At 36.5% G+C, this 14,717-nt stretch overlaps 1 protein-coding gene across 1 annotated transcript; it reads right to left on the bottom strand.

Moving 5' to 3' along the window:
- Positions 1-6,166: 6,166 nt before the first annotated feature.
- Positions 6,167-7,135, bottom strand: LOC118003525 (olfactory receptor 4K2-like). The gene has a single exon (XM_034994586.1). It carries the CDS (start codon positions 7,124-7,126, stop codon positions 6,167-6,169), a length of 960 nt encoding a protein of 319 aa, XP_034850477.1. The 5' UTR covers positions 7,127-7,135.
- Positions 7,136-14,717: the final 7,582 nt, after the last annotated feature.

Raw genomic sequence — 14,717 nt, 5'->3', positions numbered from 1 at the left:
ATGCCATTCAGAACTGACATCAAAAAGCCAGTAAGATTATTTCAGGGTATGGGAGGAGAAGAGATTCTGGGACATAGCTTTAAGATGCAAGGTGATGGGAAAAGAAGACAAGAGGTAAAAGGGAACCCTATTTCCAGAAATTGCTGGGCTAACTGTTCCAAGTCGCCTCACCTTATAACCTAAGATTCAGTGTTCTGGTTAAGTAAGCAAATTCAATATCATACAGGAAAGATTGTAAAGAGATAAGAAGAACGAGGATAACTTTTCTTCTGTAGCTCCAATGTAGTCTTCCAAGTGCAGACTGTATGTTTAGTACCCTGTTATCCACTGTAGAGAAAATAAGTGAGACAAAACTTTCGTCAGATCATATGAGAAGGCTATAAAAAGTTCTCACAACAGGAACTGGGTAAAAGCTGGCCCATTGCTTAGAGTCTGCTCTCAGTTATTCAGTGCTTCCTCATTCTTTCCAAGACTCTGGCCACTTTCTTTCTTTGAGTACAGTCTCTTTCTACTACTGCTAACCTAACAACTTGTTCTCTGGAAATAGTAAACCACATGCAAGTCCTGAGTTCACTAGGCATTTGTGTTTTTCTCATGTTTGCCCATGCTGTTCCTTCCCTGTGGCATACTTTGCCCCCAACTTTGCTTTCAAGTCTCAGATTCAGCACTGTCTTTGAGAAGGTTTCTCTGACTTTGCAGGCACATTTGGACATGCCTTTTCCTAAGTCTCCGTATTATCATATGCAAACTTACATCATGGCCATATGACACTGTGTTGTGATTACTTCTCTTTGTATTAGATAGAATCTCTTTAAGGGTAGGGATAACGTCTTTGTTTCCAAAGGACAGAGCATAGTCCCTCAAACACACACAAACAAACCAAAAAAATCATTTCTGGGAATATCTATACTGAGGGAGGAGATTAAGGTGGCACCTGTTTGACAAAGGCAGAAAATTCTACTTAAGATAATGTCATCTCTCTACTGACTAATACTGAACTCTTTACCTATTTCAAGAAAAGGCCAGTTCTATCCTCCTACAATTAAAAATGCATTTGGAAGAGCTAAAGTAGCTCTTCAATGTAAAATAAAATGCAGGTGACCAAAAGCAGATTTCTAATGGAGTACAGTCAAAAGAAAAATCAGGATATAGGAGAAGAAAGGCATTTTAAAAAAGAAGAAGGAGAAGGAGAAGAGAAGAAGAAAAGAAGAAGAAAGAAGAAGAAGAAGAAGAAGTATAACTGACTTTTTAATATTCCAGTTTGGCTTAAATCCTCATATAAGAATAATTTGTAGGAATATCAATGATCTAAGGAGATACAATGAATGCTATGTTTGTTGAGAGTGAACCATCAAAAGTTAGGGACAAAAGTATATTGTGTCAAGGTGAGGGTTAGAGCTGGAAGGAAAGTGACAGATGTGGTGATGGAAAAGGCATAATATACATCTTAATTTCTTTATTAAGGATCAGAAACTGCTGGGGTAATATGCATAAGTGGAGTGTACTAGTGTGCAAGACAAAACAGATGAGATCTCTGGTATTAGCCCAATCTAAAAATTCATCTACAGCTTAGAATTCTGGCCTAATGTTGGCAGGTTTGTTTTTCTTTCATTTTTTAAAAAAATCTATCAAGCTGTATTTTCTTATGAAATCTCCCATTATCTAATATTATTAAATTAGTTTGATTTCTTTATAAACTTTTGAGGAAAGACAAAACATGTTGGGAATGCAGTCTGTTGACTTGCAAACTCTGCTAAAAGAATGATGAGAAAGGCGCCTGGGTGGCTCAGTCGTTAAGCATCTGCCTTCAGCTCAGGTCATTATCCCAGGGTCCTGGGATCGAGTCGCACATCGGGCTCCCTGCTCGGCAGGAAGCCTGCTTCTCCCTCTCCCACTCCCCCTGCTTGTGTTCCCTCTCTCACTGTGTCTCTCTCTGTCAAATAAATAAATAAAATCTTAAAAAAAAAAAAAAGAATGATGAGAAAACCAGGATAGAAGTTGCTCCAAACTTGCCCCAAACCAGAAGCCTAGTAAGTAGTATAGAGCTGAGTTCAGATTAGACAACCAGGTTTCACTGGTGATATTCACAGTCCCCACTCTAAGAGTTCGTAGTCTTGTGTGTACCACAGACCCCTCTGAGCTTCAGTGAAGCTCGCAGCCTCCTCATTAGAATAATATTGCAAACACACAAACTAAAATACATAGGAGCATAAGGAAAACCAATTACACTGAATTATAGTTATCATGTGCTATGTAGACAGTTTGGGGTTTAACTGATTCCCCAGGAATGTGCTTTACCACATAAACGCCCAGATAGAAATTAGATATTTATCCTACAGCTTCAGGGATATCTTTGCCAGATGAAATGTCTGACTTGATGCTATAATTGCGTGGTTACAATTTCAGTAGTTTCTTAAACAATACTTCTACCAAGTCTCTAAATAAACTATTCCCTTATATTTTCATAAATGTGGACAAAATCTTTCTGCCTGTAGTTGTAACTTTATTAATGTGCTAAATATAAAGTGAATAGGTAATTGTCACCATTCATTTCCCAGTTAATGTTTGTAATAAATCTAGTTAAATAAGAATTTTAAGCATTTCACTACTGTCTTTTGAATGGGTAAAAGATAAAGAGAGACAAAATATGTGAACAATATTTTATCACTTTTAATCATAAATTTTACTTAAAAACATTGTGATAAAACAATTTATTAATTATTTTCCCCTTTCATTCCATCTTGGTATATATTTCTAAAATTAATAAGAAATTTCTAAAATATAATACTTCCTTTGAAAAACACAGACCTACAAAGGACATTAACTACATCAATGCACCAAAAATTAATAATGCCAATTATTAATTAATCAAATATTTTAACATTAGTTAATGTTAGGTAAATTGACACATCCTAATAGTCTTAAAATCATGTTCTTGAAGTTCAGGTAAGCATATCTATTTCCATTCCATTTACCCTGTCACTTATGTATGTCTAACACAATGGCAAAATAATAATATTATTAGTTAGCATCCATTAAAACTTTAATGAGTGCCAAGCACTGCTAATTATGTTACATGTCCTTTTGTTTAATTTTTACAACATTCCTAGTGGTTAAATACTAAGTCCACATTTTATAGATGAAAAAACAGTCTTAGAAACATTAAGAATATGTGCTCAAAGTTGCACAACAAGAAAGTGGTGAGACTGGAATTCCACCTACAACAGACTGGTCCCATCTAATTGCTAGATATATATTTCTTAAAAACAGAGGAACAGATCTTGTACATTAATGTATCACAAGCACCCAGAAAAGACCTTAAACAGAGTAGGTGCTCAATGAATAGTTATTGAACTAAAGAGTTTTCAGAAGTAGGGTTCGTATTTAAAAACAAACATGTGGAGGTTCCTCAACAAGTTAAAAATAGAACTACCCTATAATCTAGCAATTTCACTACTAGGGATTTGTACAAAGGATACAAACACAGTGATTCAAAGGGGCATATGCATCCCAATGTTTATAGCAGCAATGTCTACAATAGCCAAATATGGAAAGAGCCCAGATGTCCATTGACAGATGAATGGATAAAGAAGATGTGGTATATATATATACAATGGAATACTATTCAGCCATCACAAAATGAAATCTTGCCATTTGCAACGAGGTAGATGGAACTAGAGTGTATTATGCTAAGTGAAATAAGTCAGAGAAAGACAAATACCATATGATTTCACTCATGTGGAATTTAGGAAACAAAACTGATGAACATGGGAGAAGGGAAGGAAAATAAGATAAAAACAGAAAGGGAGACAAACCACAAGAGACTTTTTTTTTTTAAAGATTTTATTTATTTATTTGAGAGAGAGAATGAGATAGAGAGCATGAGAGGGGGGAGGGTCAGAAAGAGAGGCAGACTCCCTGCTGAGCAGGGAGCCCGACGTGGGACTCGATCCCGGGACTCCAGGTTCATAACCTGAGCCGAAGGCAGTCGCTTAACCAACTGAGCCACCCAGGCGCCCCCGCAAGAGACTTTTAACTATAGGAAACAAACTGAGGGTTGCTGGAGGGGAGGTGAGTGGGGTAATGAGGTAATTGAGTAATGGGCATTAAGGAGGGCATGTGATGTAATGAGCACTGGGTATTATATGCAACTGATGAATCACTAAATTCTACCCCTGAAACTAATAATTCATTATATGTTAACTAACTTGAATTTAAATAAAATCTAAAATAAAATTAAATTAAAATTAAAAAATTGAAACAAAGATGATAATTTTTACTGAAGAATGGAATTGAGACAAAAGGACATTTTTACCTTAAATTTTTCTCATTTGTCTGATTGACCCTGAGGCAAGAAGGAAGAGTTTATGATTTGGTTTAAAATGAACTAGTATTTTAAACTAGAATATGGTTTTATACCTAACTCCAACACTACATTTCTTCATAAACTTCTGCCACATTATTTAATTTCATATATCAAATATATGGCTTAGAGATTGTGTTGAAGCATGTTGAAACTTTAAAAATCCAGAATAAATGTAAGAAGCTATTAATACCAGTAATGCCAAAGTGTCTAAATGCATCATAACAGATTGTTTCCTAAACTATTTTCATATACTTTAGTCAGTTCAAAGAGATACAGCCTATCAGTATATTGTTATTCATAAAAATCACAAAGTATCTGGCAATCTAATCTAATTTTTTCCAACTACCCTCCCTGTTAGCAATGGAAAATTGGAAAGTGTTCTTTTGTTTTTCTGCCATATGTCTTAAGAAGCCACAAAAAGACATCCTAAAACTAGAATATCAAATTTTGTGAGCTACTGGTTTCACATGAATGCAGTTATTCTTTCAAGTGTAAAGGCATACTACTTACAAATAAGATGCATTTTCAGTCTGAGTCTGTGCATTTTTAGTCTATTCCATCTACTTTCCATAAAATAGTCACAACAAACAGTATTATTATTATCTTCACAATAGAAATTTAAAAGGGTAGAGAGATAAAGTGAATATCCTAGGATAACACAACTAGGAAATGACAGATCCAAAATTTAATTCTGAGGTGTATGTATTTTTAGAGAAATGATCTTTGCCCCTTACAGTGATTCAGTCTTGAACCAGCTGTATGAATTCTCTGCATCTTAGGTTCTCCATCAGCTGTTAGGGAAATGATTTGGTCAGCTGATTTCCAAAGACCATCTTGTAATAAAAAATATCTTTAACACAATCAGTGATAAACCAGAATAGAGAGAATTGTGCTATATATTTTTTAAATTAGTTTCATCTTTTCTTCCTATAGGCTACATTATATTGAAAATGAGAAACAAAACTCATACTAAGACTAATAATATTTTGGAATATTTTATTTTGGAAATGACAAACTTGTCATGAATTAAATAGTTAATTTTCCAAACATTTAGTCTTGATATTAAATGAATTCATCATATCTCTGATATTCAGCCAGGTTTTAAAAGTTAATCAGACTTGAGTGGTTTACTTTCTACAGTTTAAACTTCACAAATGGCCATTAATCAGTTATTTCCTATATTAAGTATCAAGTGTGGTAGTGATGTGTACACTTCTTAACAAACCATACTGTTAAATTTCAGATCCTCCAAACTGTTCTGTTTTGTTCAAAGTTGACTCAGAACTCAAAACAGTTGGATGTAATAAATCAGGATTGTTCAGCTTTATTCAGAAGAATCTCTTCACAATATGAATTTCCCCACAAAAATATGAAAAAAAAACCTCACTATGCCCAACACCCTTAAAGTTCTACAAGTGGACACCATCAGAGTACCACAAGGCTGCCACTGGGTGGGAATATTCTGGGTTAGAAGACAAGAGAACAGTATTTTATCTCAGGCTTCTCTAAGTTGACTGAGATATGTTGATAGGACTCAGGGATATATGAAGCCCTGAATTTATGTTTTGATGATATGTGCATTTTTCTATGAAAATAACCTCTAGATTTCAACAGATTTTCAAATGTATCTATAATCTCAAAAGGCTTGCAAACATCTCAATAAACTTTAGGCAAGATTTCGCATCTCTCAACCCTGGTTTCTTATTTTTGTGAGTTTAGACTAAAGGACTTGAAGATTCTAAGTTTAATTTTCCATTGCTATAAGGACTAAACTGATGATGTAAATCTCAGACAGGAGATTCATTGCACTGGGTATCGTGGAATAGTTTTCCCAAGATTCAAGTTTTGATTATTTAGTTTCTTCTTCACAGCTGTCTTCACTTCCTGATTTCTCAAGGTGTAGATAAGTGGATTCAGAAGGGGGGTGAAGATGGTATAGAAAACAGACAGAACTTTGTCAACCAGGAAGTTGGTGAAAGGCCACACATAGATAAAGATGCAGGGCCCAAAGAACATTAACACAACTATGAAATGTGCAGTGCAGGTAGAAAAAGCCTTAGATGTTCCTGTAGAGGAGTGGTCCTTGATTGTGACAAGAACAATGATATAGGAGGTGAGCAAAAGCAGAAAACTTCCAAGAGCAATCACACCACTGGTAGAGATCATGAAGATTCCAAGAACATATATATCTATACAAGCAAGCTGGATGACCAAAGGAAGGTCACAGAAGAAACTGTCTACAACATTGGGACCACAGAAGGGTAAACAGAGGGTAAAAGCTAACTGGCTCGTTGTATGCAGGAAGCCCACTGTCCAAGAGGTTACCACAAGCCCAACACACACTCTTTGGCTCATAATTGTTGAATAATGGAGAGGTTTGCATATGGCAATGTACCTGTCAAAAGACATGGAGATCAGCAGGACAATCTCAGTCCCAGTGAAGAGGTGCAAAAAGAAGATCTGGGAAATGCAGCCCTCAAAGGAGATGGTCTTACGCTCAGCAAAGAAGTCCATGATCATCTTTGGAGTGGCAAAGGAGGACAGGCACATGTCAATGAGAGACAGGTTGCTGAGGAGGAAATACATAGGGGAGTGAAGGTGTGGGGTGGATAGAACTGTGAGCAAAATCAGGCCATTGCCCAACATAGTTATCAAATAGAAAACAGAAAAGATCACAAAGAAAAAAGTCTGGAGCTCAGGAGAATCAGTAAGTCCAAGTAACACAAATTCAGACACTCTAGAATGGTTGAACCCCTCCATTGTTCTGCAGACTGCTCTGTAATGACAAAATAAGACAAAATGACATAAATAGAAAATGTGACACTTTTATAATTACATATGAAGGAGTTATGATATCAATTAATAATTCACTAGAACATTGATTACCTAAAAGCCAACTATAACTATCTCAGTAAATATTTTTCCTTTTGGAACAAACTTAACATTTGCTATCAGCACTTCAGATGGACAACTTCTTGGTTTTGACCAACATCTCAGTACATTTTGGGTTATACTTATCATATACCCACACAATAATATTCCCATTCTGAATACTGACTAAAGGAGTTATATAATCCATGTTTATAGAGTAAGATTACACTAAGTTAATGTGCCCTACTTAATAAGTCAGGTATATAAAAGTTTAAATGAAGGTTGAAATCTCCAAACTTTCTGTTAAACAACAACAATAAAAATATAATTATGTCAAATCCATTATTGTTGAATGCTGGATGTAACTAATAGTTTAACATAACAATTTCAGAAGACCCATTAAATATCCTATGAGGGTAATAAATGATTATTTTAGTGGTCTAAAAGCTACAGAAAAATCCAGTTCCATTCTTACTTCACTTGCAAATTTTCAAATTGTATTGTCACTATTGATAAGTATTATTTTTAATATGTAATATATAAATTTCTTAAGTCCATAAAACTATTGATAACTAAAAGGTATACCTGAAACATATGAGTTATTCTCGATTTTATTTTATGATCTCAAAGAACCATTTAAAAAAGAGAGAATATCCCTCCTTTACATCTCATGATATTCCAACAAAGCTATTTTTTTCGACTAGGAAAAAAATAGATTCTAGGACTGAGTTAGGAAATATACAAGATGAGTGTTGGGCATCTTGTAATACCAGAATATAAGATGCTCAAGACAAAACAAACAAAAAACCCACTTAGGTGGTAGTATTTCATAGTGACACAGGAGCCACTGGGGGAAGAAAATGACACTTTCAGGACTCAGATTCATTTTTGAAAATTGAGTTTTTTATTTGCAGCACATCGTAAGTGCTACAAATACCTTCTGTGATGTTTTTCATTTAAGCAACCTCCTGTTTTCCCATTAGAGAAAAATTTGGCTTCATCCTCATTTATTTGCACATACTCAAATTGTTCTGTCAATATTTTTTTAAAGATTTTTTATTTATTTATTTGACAGACACAGTGAGAGAGGGAACACAAGCAGGGGGAGTGGGAGAGGGAGAAGCAGGCTTCCCGCTGAGCAGGGAGCCCGATGTGGGGCTCTATCCCAGGACCCTGGGATCATGACCTGAGCCAAAGGCAGACGCTTAATGACTGAGCCACCCAGGCGCTGCTGTTCTGTCAATATTGATAAATATTTGTAAAATTTATCAGAGAACAATATTCCAGAAATCTGACAACTGAACTGTGGCCAAGTAGTTAAAAGGGGTAAGGTGTCCTTAACCTGCTGTGTGACCTTGATCATACCTGAGTAGCCTCTGTAAGATTTGACGTCTTTACCTGAGAGAATTAAATTAGATAGCCTGTATAAAGCATATCTCCTGGACAACATTCAAGAACTCTCTAGGTTTCAAAATCCAGATTTAAGAATACTGCTCAGAAATAATCAGCTTGTTTTATTTCATTAATAATAATAATAATTGCAGTAAAAATATTAAAATCTAGTTTTAGGGGCGCCTGGGTGGCTCAGTCATTAAGCGTCTGCCTTCAGCCCAGGTCATGATCTCAGGGTCCTGGGATCAAGCCCCCCATCGAGCTCCCTGCTCAGCAGGGAGCCTGCTTCTCCCTCTCCCACTCCCCCTGCTTGTGTTCCCTCTCTCGCTGTGTCTCTCTCTGTCAAATAAATAAAAAAAATAAATAAATCTAGTTTTAATTCAGGGATTTAGAAACAGATATGTGCTTATAAAATCATTTCATCTTTTTGAAGTTAAATTACTTAATTCCAAATGAAAATTATGAGTACCTTGATGTTTTAAAAATCTCAGCCTCACTCATTTGAATATTCTATTTTCCTAACTTAATAATGTAATTAATAATGAGAATGCAAACTATTATACCTAATACACACACACACACACATATATGTATATATGATGAATATATTGTGTATTCATTATAAGTGAATAAAGAGTTGCCAGGTTTTTTCTCCTTTCATTTCCAGAAAGGTATCTCTAATACCTATTTAATGAAATCATCCATCTTTATGTCTTCAAGTTATATATATTTTTTCCTTACTACCCTTTCATTATATTTGCTTTATGGAATTATTAAATGACTTGTTTTTGCCACCTGATGAACACAAACCATGACTGCTTCTCAAGATCCTTAATATTATTTCCAGCTTTTAACCTACCAGCTATACATCAGGAATCAAAAACACTACATCCTTCAAGATTCAGAAGCCTACTGAAATCACCATGGTCCTTAGTAAGCATCAGAAGCCAGGAGTATGGATATATGTTTTTCCCAGTCCTGGTATAAAAGCCTCTAGAAAGCAGCAACATTTAGGAGCTGAGGGATTGGATACTCCCGTCTACTTGCAGTGCGAGTTATTAAAATGTTGAGCTGACTTTTCCCAAAGTTGCAAGGATTGTGGAGTGTGTCTTTGCTATTTAAAGTGAGGATACACACTCATGATGAAGCAGTGTTCATTAGAGAAAGAGCACAACTGGGACTAGCCTTAGGAGAAGGACACCTTTGAGCAGTCTGAAGGAGCATTTAAGTAGCAAAAAATTGCTCCTTTGAATATGGAAATATTCCCACCTTTATACCCCAGTGTTCAATGTCTCAAAGTTGGAAAATTACTCTTGGTAGGCAAAGGTAATTTGTCACCAAAAGAAATCTTGATTACTGGAAGAATCATATAATGGAATAATCATGCATTAAAGTTTTTTTTTAATTTTATTATGTTAATCATCATACATTACATCATTAGTTTTTGATATAGTGTTCCATGATTCATTGTTTGCGTATAACACCCAGTGCTCCATTCAGTATGTACCCTCCTTAATACCCATCACCAGGCTAACCCATCCCCCCACCCGCCTCCCCTCTAGAACCCTCAGTTTGTTTCTCAGAGTCCATAGTCTCTCATGGTTCATCTCCCCCTCCGATTTCCCCCCCCTTCATTTTATCCTTCCTACTATCTTCTTTTTTTTTTTTAACATATAATGTATTATTTGTTTCAGAGGTACAGGTCTGTGATTCAACAGTCTTACACAATTCACAGCGCTCACCATAGCACATACCCTCCCCAATGTCTATCACCCAGCCACCCCATCCCTCCCACCCCCCACCACTCCAGCAACCCTGTTTGTTTCCTGAGATTAAGAATTCCTCATATCACTGAGATCATATGATACATGTCTTTCTCTGATTGACTTATTTCGCTCAGCATAATACCCTCTAGTTCCATCCACGTCATTGCAAATGGCAAGATTTCATTCCTTTTGATGCCTGCATAATATTCCATCGTATATACCACATAGAAGCCTTGGTTCTTTTGACTGCCACAGCAAAGAAATGAAAGTAAAATGAAACGAAAGTAAAGTGGAGCAAAGTTTTATTAAAGTACACTTCAAGGGAGGAGCAGGCCAATCAAGAGAGACAAAGGCCCTAGAAACTCTGGGGTGTGAGTTTATATCAATTTTTTTCTTTTGGTTGGGTCTTAGGGTCGCAACAACTGAGTGACAGGAGTGGATTATATAATAATTAGCCAACTATGCCTTTCCTTTCCCAAGATGTATTCAAAATGCCTGCACAGGGTAGGAAACTACATTTATTTCTATTCTAGAGACATAGGTCAAATAAGGACATGAGGCTGCTTCCTGCCCAAGTGCAATAAGCACAACAAATTTAACTCCGCTTCTGCTGGGATGTTGTAACTGCAAATCAACTGCTAGATGGGTAGAATGGGGTGTTCCCCAGGCACTCCTCTGTTGGGGCTCTCGGTCAGAACATCTGTAGTCCATCTTCTATTGCTCTTGCCTAGCTTCCTACCTAACAAGTACCATACTGTTTTGATTACTACCACTTTGTAGTATATATTGAAGTCTGGGATTGTAATACCTCTAGCTTTGTTATTTTTTTTTAAATTTTATTTTATTATGATATGTTAGTCACCATGCAATACATCATTAGTTTTTGATGTAGTGGTCCACGATTCATTGTTTTTGTATAACACTCAGTGCTCCATGCGGTACGTACCCTCCTTAATACCCATCACCGGGCTAACCCATCCCCACACCCCCCTCTTCTCTAAAACTCTCAGTTTGTTTCTCAGAGTCCATAGTCTCTCATGGTTCATCTCTCCCTCCAATTTCCACCCCCCTTCATTTTTCCCTTCCTTCTCCTAATGTCCTCCATGCTATTCCTTATGTTCCACAAATAAGTGAAACCATATGATAATTGACTTTCTCTGCTGGACTTACTTCACTGAGCAAAATCTCCTCCAATCCCATCCATGTTGATGTAAAAGTTGGGTATTCATCCTTTCTGATGGCTGAGTAATATTCCATTGTATATATGGACCACATCTTCTTGATCCATTCATCTGTTGAAGAGCATCTTGGCTCTTTCCACAGTTTGGCTATTGCAGACATTGCTGCTATGAACATTGGGGTGCATAGGGCCCTTCTTTTCACAACACCAGTATCTTTGGGGTAAATACCCAATAGTGCAATTGCTGGGTCATAGGGTAGCTCTAATTTTAATTTTTTGAGGCACCTCCACATTGTTTTCCAAAGTGGCTGTACCAACTTGCATTCCCACCAACAGTGTAAGAGGGTTCCCCTTTCTCCACAACCTCTCCAACATTTGTTGTTTCTTGCCTTGTCAGTTTTTGCCTTTCTAACTGGTGTAAGGTGGTAACTCAATGTGGTTTTGTTTTGAATTTCCCTAAAGGCTAATGATGATGAACATTTTTTCATGTGTCTGTTAGTCATCTGTATATCTTCTTTGGAGAAGTGTCTGTTCATGTCTTCTGCCCGTTTTTTGACTTGATTATTTGTTTTTTGGGTGTTGAGTTTGAAGTTCTTTATAGATCTTGGAGACCAGCCCCTTATCTGTAGTGTCATTTGCAGATATCTTCTCCCATTCTGTGGGTTGCCTCTTTGTTTTGTTGACTGTTTCCTTTGCTGTGCAGAAGCTTTTTATATTGATGAAATCCCAAAAGTTCATTTTTGCTTTTGTTTCACTAGCCTTTGGAGATGTATCTTGAAAGAAGTTGCTGTGGCCGATGTCAAAGAGGTTACTGCCTATGTTCTCCTCTAGGACTCCTGTCTCATGTTGAGGTCTTTCATCCATTTTGAGTTTATCTTTGTGAATGGTGTTAGAGAATGTTTGAGTTTCATTCTTCTGCATGTGGCTGTCCAATTTTCCCAGCACCATTTATTGAAGAGACTTTTTTCCATTGCATATTTTTTCCTGCTTTGTCGAAGATTAGTTGACAATAGAGTTGAGGGTCCATATCTGGGTTCTCTATTCTGTTCCATTGGTCTATGTGTCTGTTTTTGTGCCAGTACCAGGCTGTCTTGGTGATCACAGCTTTGTAATATAGCTTGAAATTGGGCAACATGATGCCCCCGGCTTTGTTTTTCTTTTTCAACATTTCCTTGGAGATTTGGAGTCTTTTCTGATTCCATACAAATTTTAGGATTGTTTGTTCCAGCACTTTGAAAAATGTCATTGGAATTTTGATCGGGATGGCATTGAAGGTATAGATTGTTCTGGGTAGCATAGATATTTTAACAATGTTTATTCTTCCGATCCATGAGCATGGAATGTTTTTCCATCTCTTTGTGTCTTCTTCAATTTCTTCCATGAATGTTCTGTAGTTCCTAGAGTATAGATCCTTTACCTCTCTGGTTAGGTTTATTCCAAGGTATCTTATGGGTTTTGGTGCTATTTAAATGGAATTGTTTCTCTAATTTCTCTTTCTACAGTTGCATTGTTAGTGTATAAGAGAAGCAACTGATTTCTGTGCATTGATTTTGTATCCTGCCACATTACTGAATTGCTGGATGAGTTCTAGTAATTTGGGGGTGGAGTCTTTTGGATTTTCCACATAAAGTATCCTGTCATCTGTGAAGAGAGGGAGTTTGACTTCTTCTTTGCCAATTTGAATTCCTTTTATTTCTTTTTGTTGTGTGATTGCTGTTGCTAAGACTTCTAGTACTATGTTGAATAATAGTGGCAAGAGTGGGCATCTTTGTCGTGTTCCTGATCTTAAGGGAAAGGCTTTCAGCTTTTCCCCATTGAGGATGATATTTGCTGTGGGTTTTTCATAAATGGATTTTATGAACTTGAGGAATGTTCCCTCTATCCCTATACTCTGAAGAGTTTTAATCAGGAAAGATGCTGTATTTTGTCAAATGCTTTTCCTCCATCAATTGAGAGGACCATATGGTTCTTTTCTCTCCTCTTATTAATGTGTTCTATCACATTGATTGATTTGCGAATGTTGAACCACCCTTGCATCCCAGGGATAAATCCTACTTGGTCGTGGTGGATGATCCTTTTAATGTATTGTTGGATCCTATTAGCTAGGATTTTGTTGGGAATTTTGGAATCCATATTCATCAGGGATATCGGTCTGAAATCCTCCTTTTTGATGGGGTCTTTGCCTGGTTTGGGGATTAAGGTAATGCTGGCCTCATAGAATGAGTCTGGAAGCTTTCCTTCTGTTTCTGTTTTTGAAACAGCTTCAGTAGAATAGGTATTATTTCTCCTTTGAATGTTTGGTAGAATTCCCCAGGGAATCCATCAGGCCCTGGACTCTTGTTTTTTGGGAGGTTTTTGATCACTGCCTCAATCTCGTTACTGGTTTTGTCAGTTTCTTGTTTCCGTCTTGGTAGTTTATAGGTTTCCAGGAAGGCATCCATTTCATACAGGTTGCTCAATTTATTGGCATATAGTTGTTGATAATAATTTCTAAAAATTGTTTCTATTTCCTTGGTGTTAGTGGTGATCTCTCCCCTTTCATTCATAATTTTATTAATTTGGGTCATTTCTCTTTTCTTTTGGATAAGTCTGGCCTGTGGTTTATTGAACTTATTAATTCTTTCAAGGAACCAACTTCTAGTTTCGTTGATCTGATCTACTGTGTTTCTGGTTTCTAATTCATTGATCTCTGCTCTGATCTTTATTATTTCTCTTCTAATGCATGCCTCGGGCATCGTTTGTTGCTTTTTCTCTAGTTCTTTAAGATATAAATTTAGTTGGTGAATTCAAGATTTTTCTACTTGTTTAAGTTCTTCTTTGATTTCTTGGTTGACCCAAACATTCTTGAGCAGAGTGGTCCTTAGCTTCCAAGTGTTTGAATTTCTGCCAAATTTTTTCTTGTGATTGAGTTCCAGTTTTAGAGCATTGTGGTCTGAGAATATGCAGGGAATAATCTCAATCTTTTGGTATCAGTTGAGACCTGATTTGTGACCCAGTATATGGTCTATTCTGGAGAAAGTTCCATGTGCGCTTGAGAAGAATGAGTATTCTGTTGTTTTAGGGTGGAATGTTCTGTAAATGTCTATGAGGTCCATCTGGTCCAATGTATCATTCAAAGCTCTTGTTTCCTTGTTGATTTTCT

Source organism: Mirounga leonina, unplaced genomic scaffold, assembly GCF_011800145.1.
Source record: "Mirounga leonina isolate KUSES-001 unplaced genomic scaffold, KU_Mleo_1.0 Mir_91, whole genome shotgun sequence".
Taxonomy (NCBI): Eukaryota; Metazoa; Chordata; class Mammalia; order Carnivora; family Phocidae; genus Mirounga; species Mirounga leonina.
The sequence above is the reverse complement of the archived record's forward strand: the minus strand, read 5'-3'. Positions and strand labels throughout refer to the sequence as shown.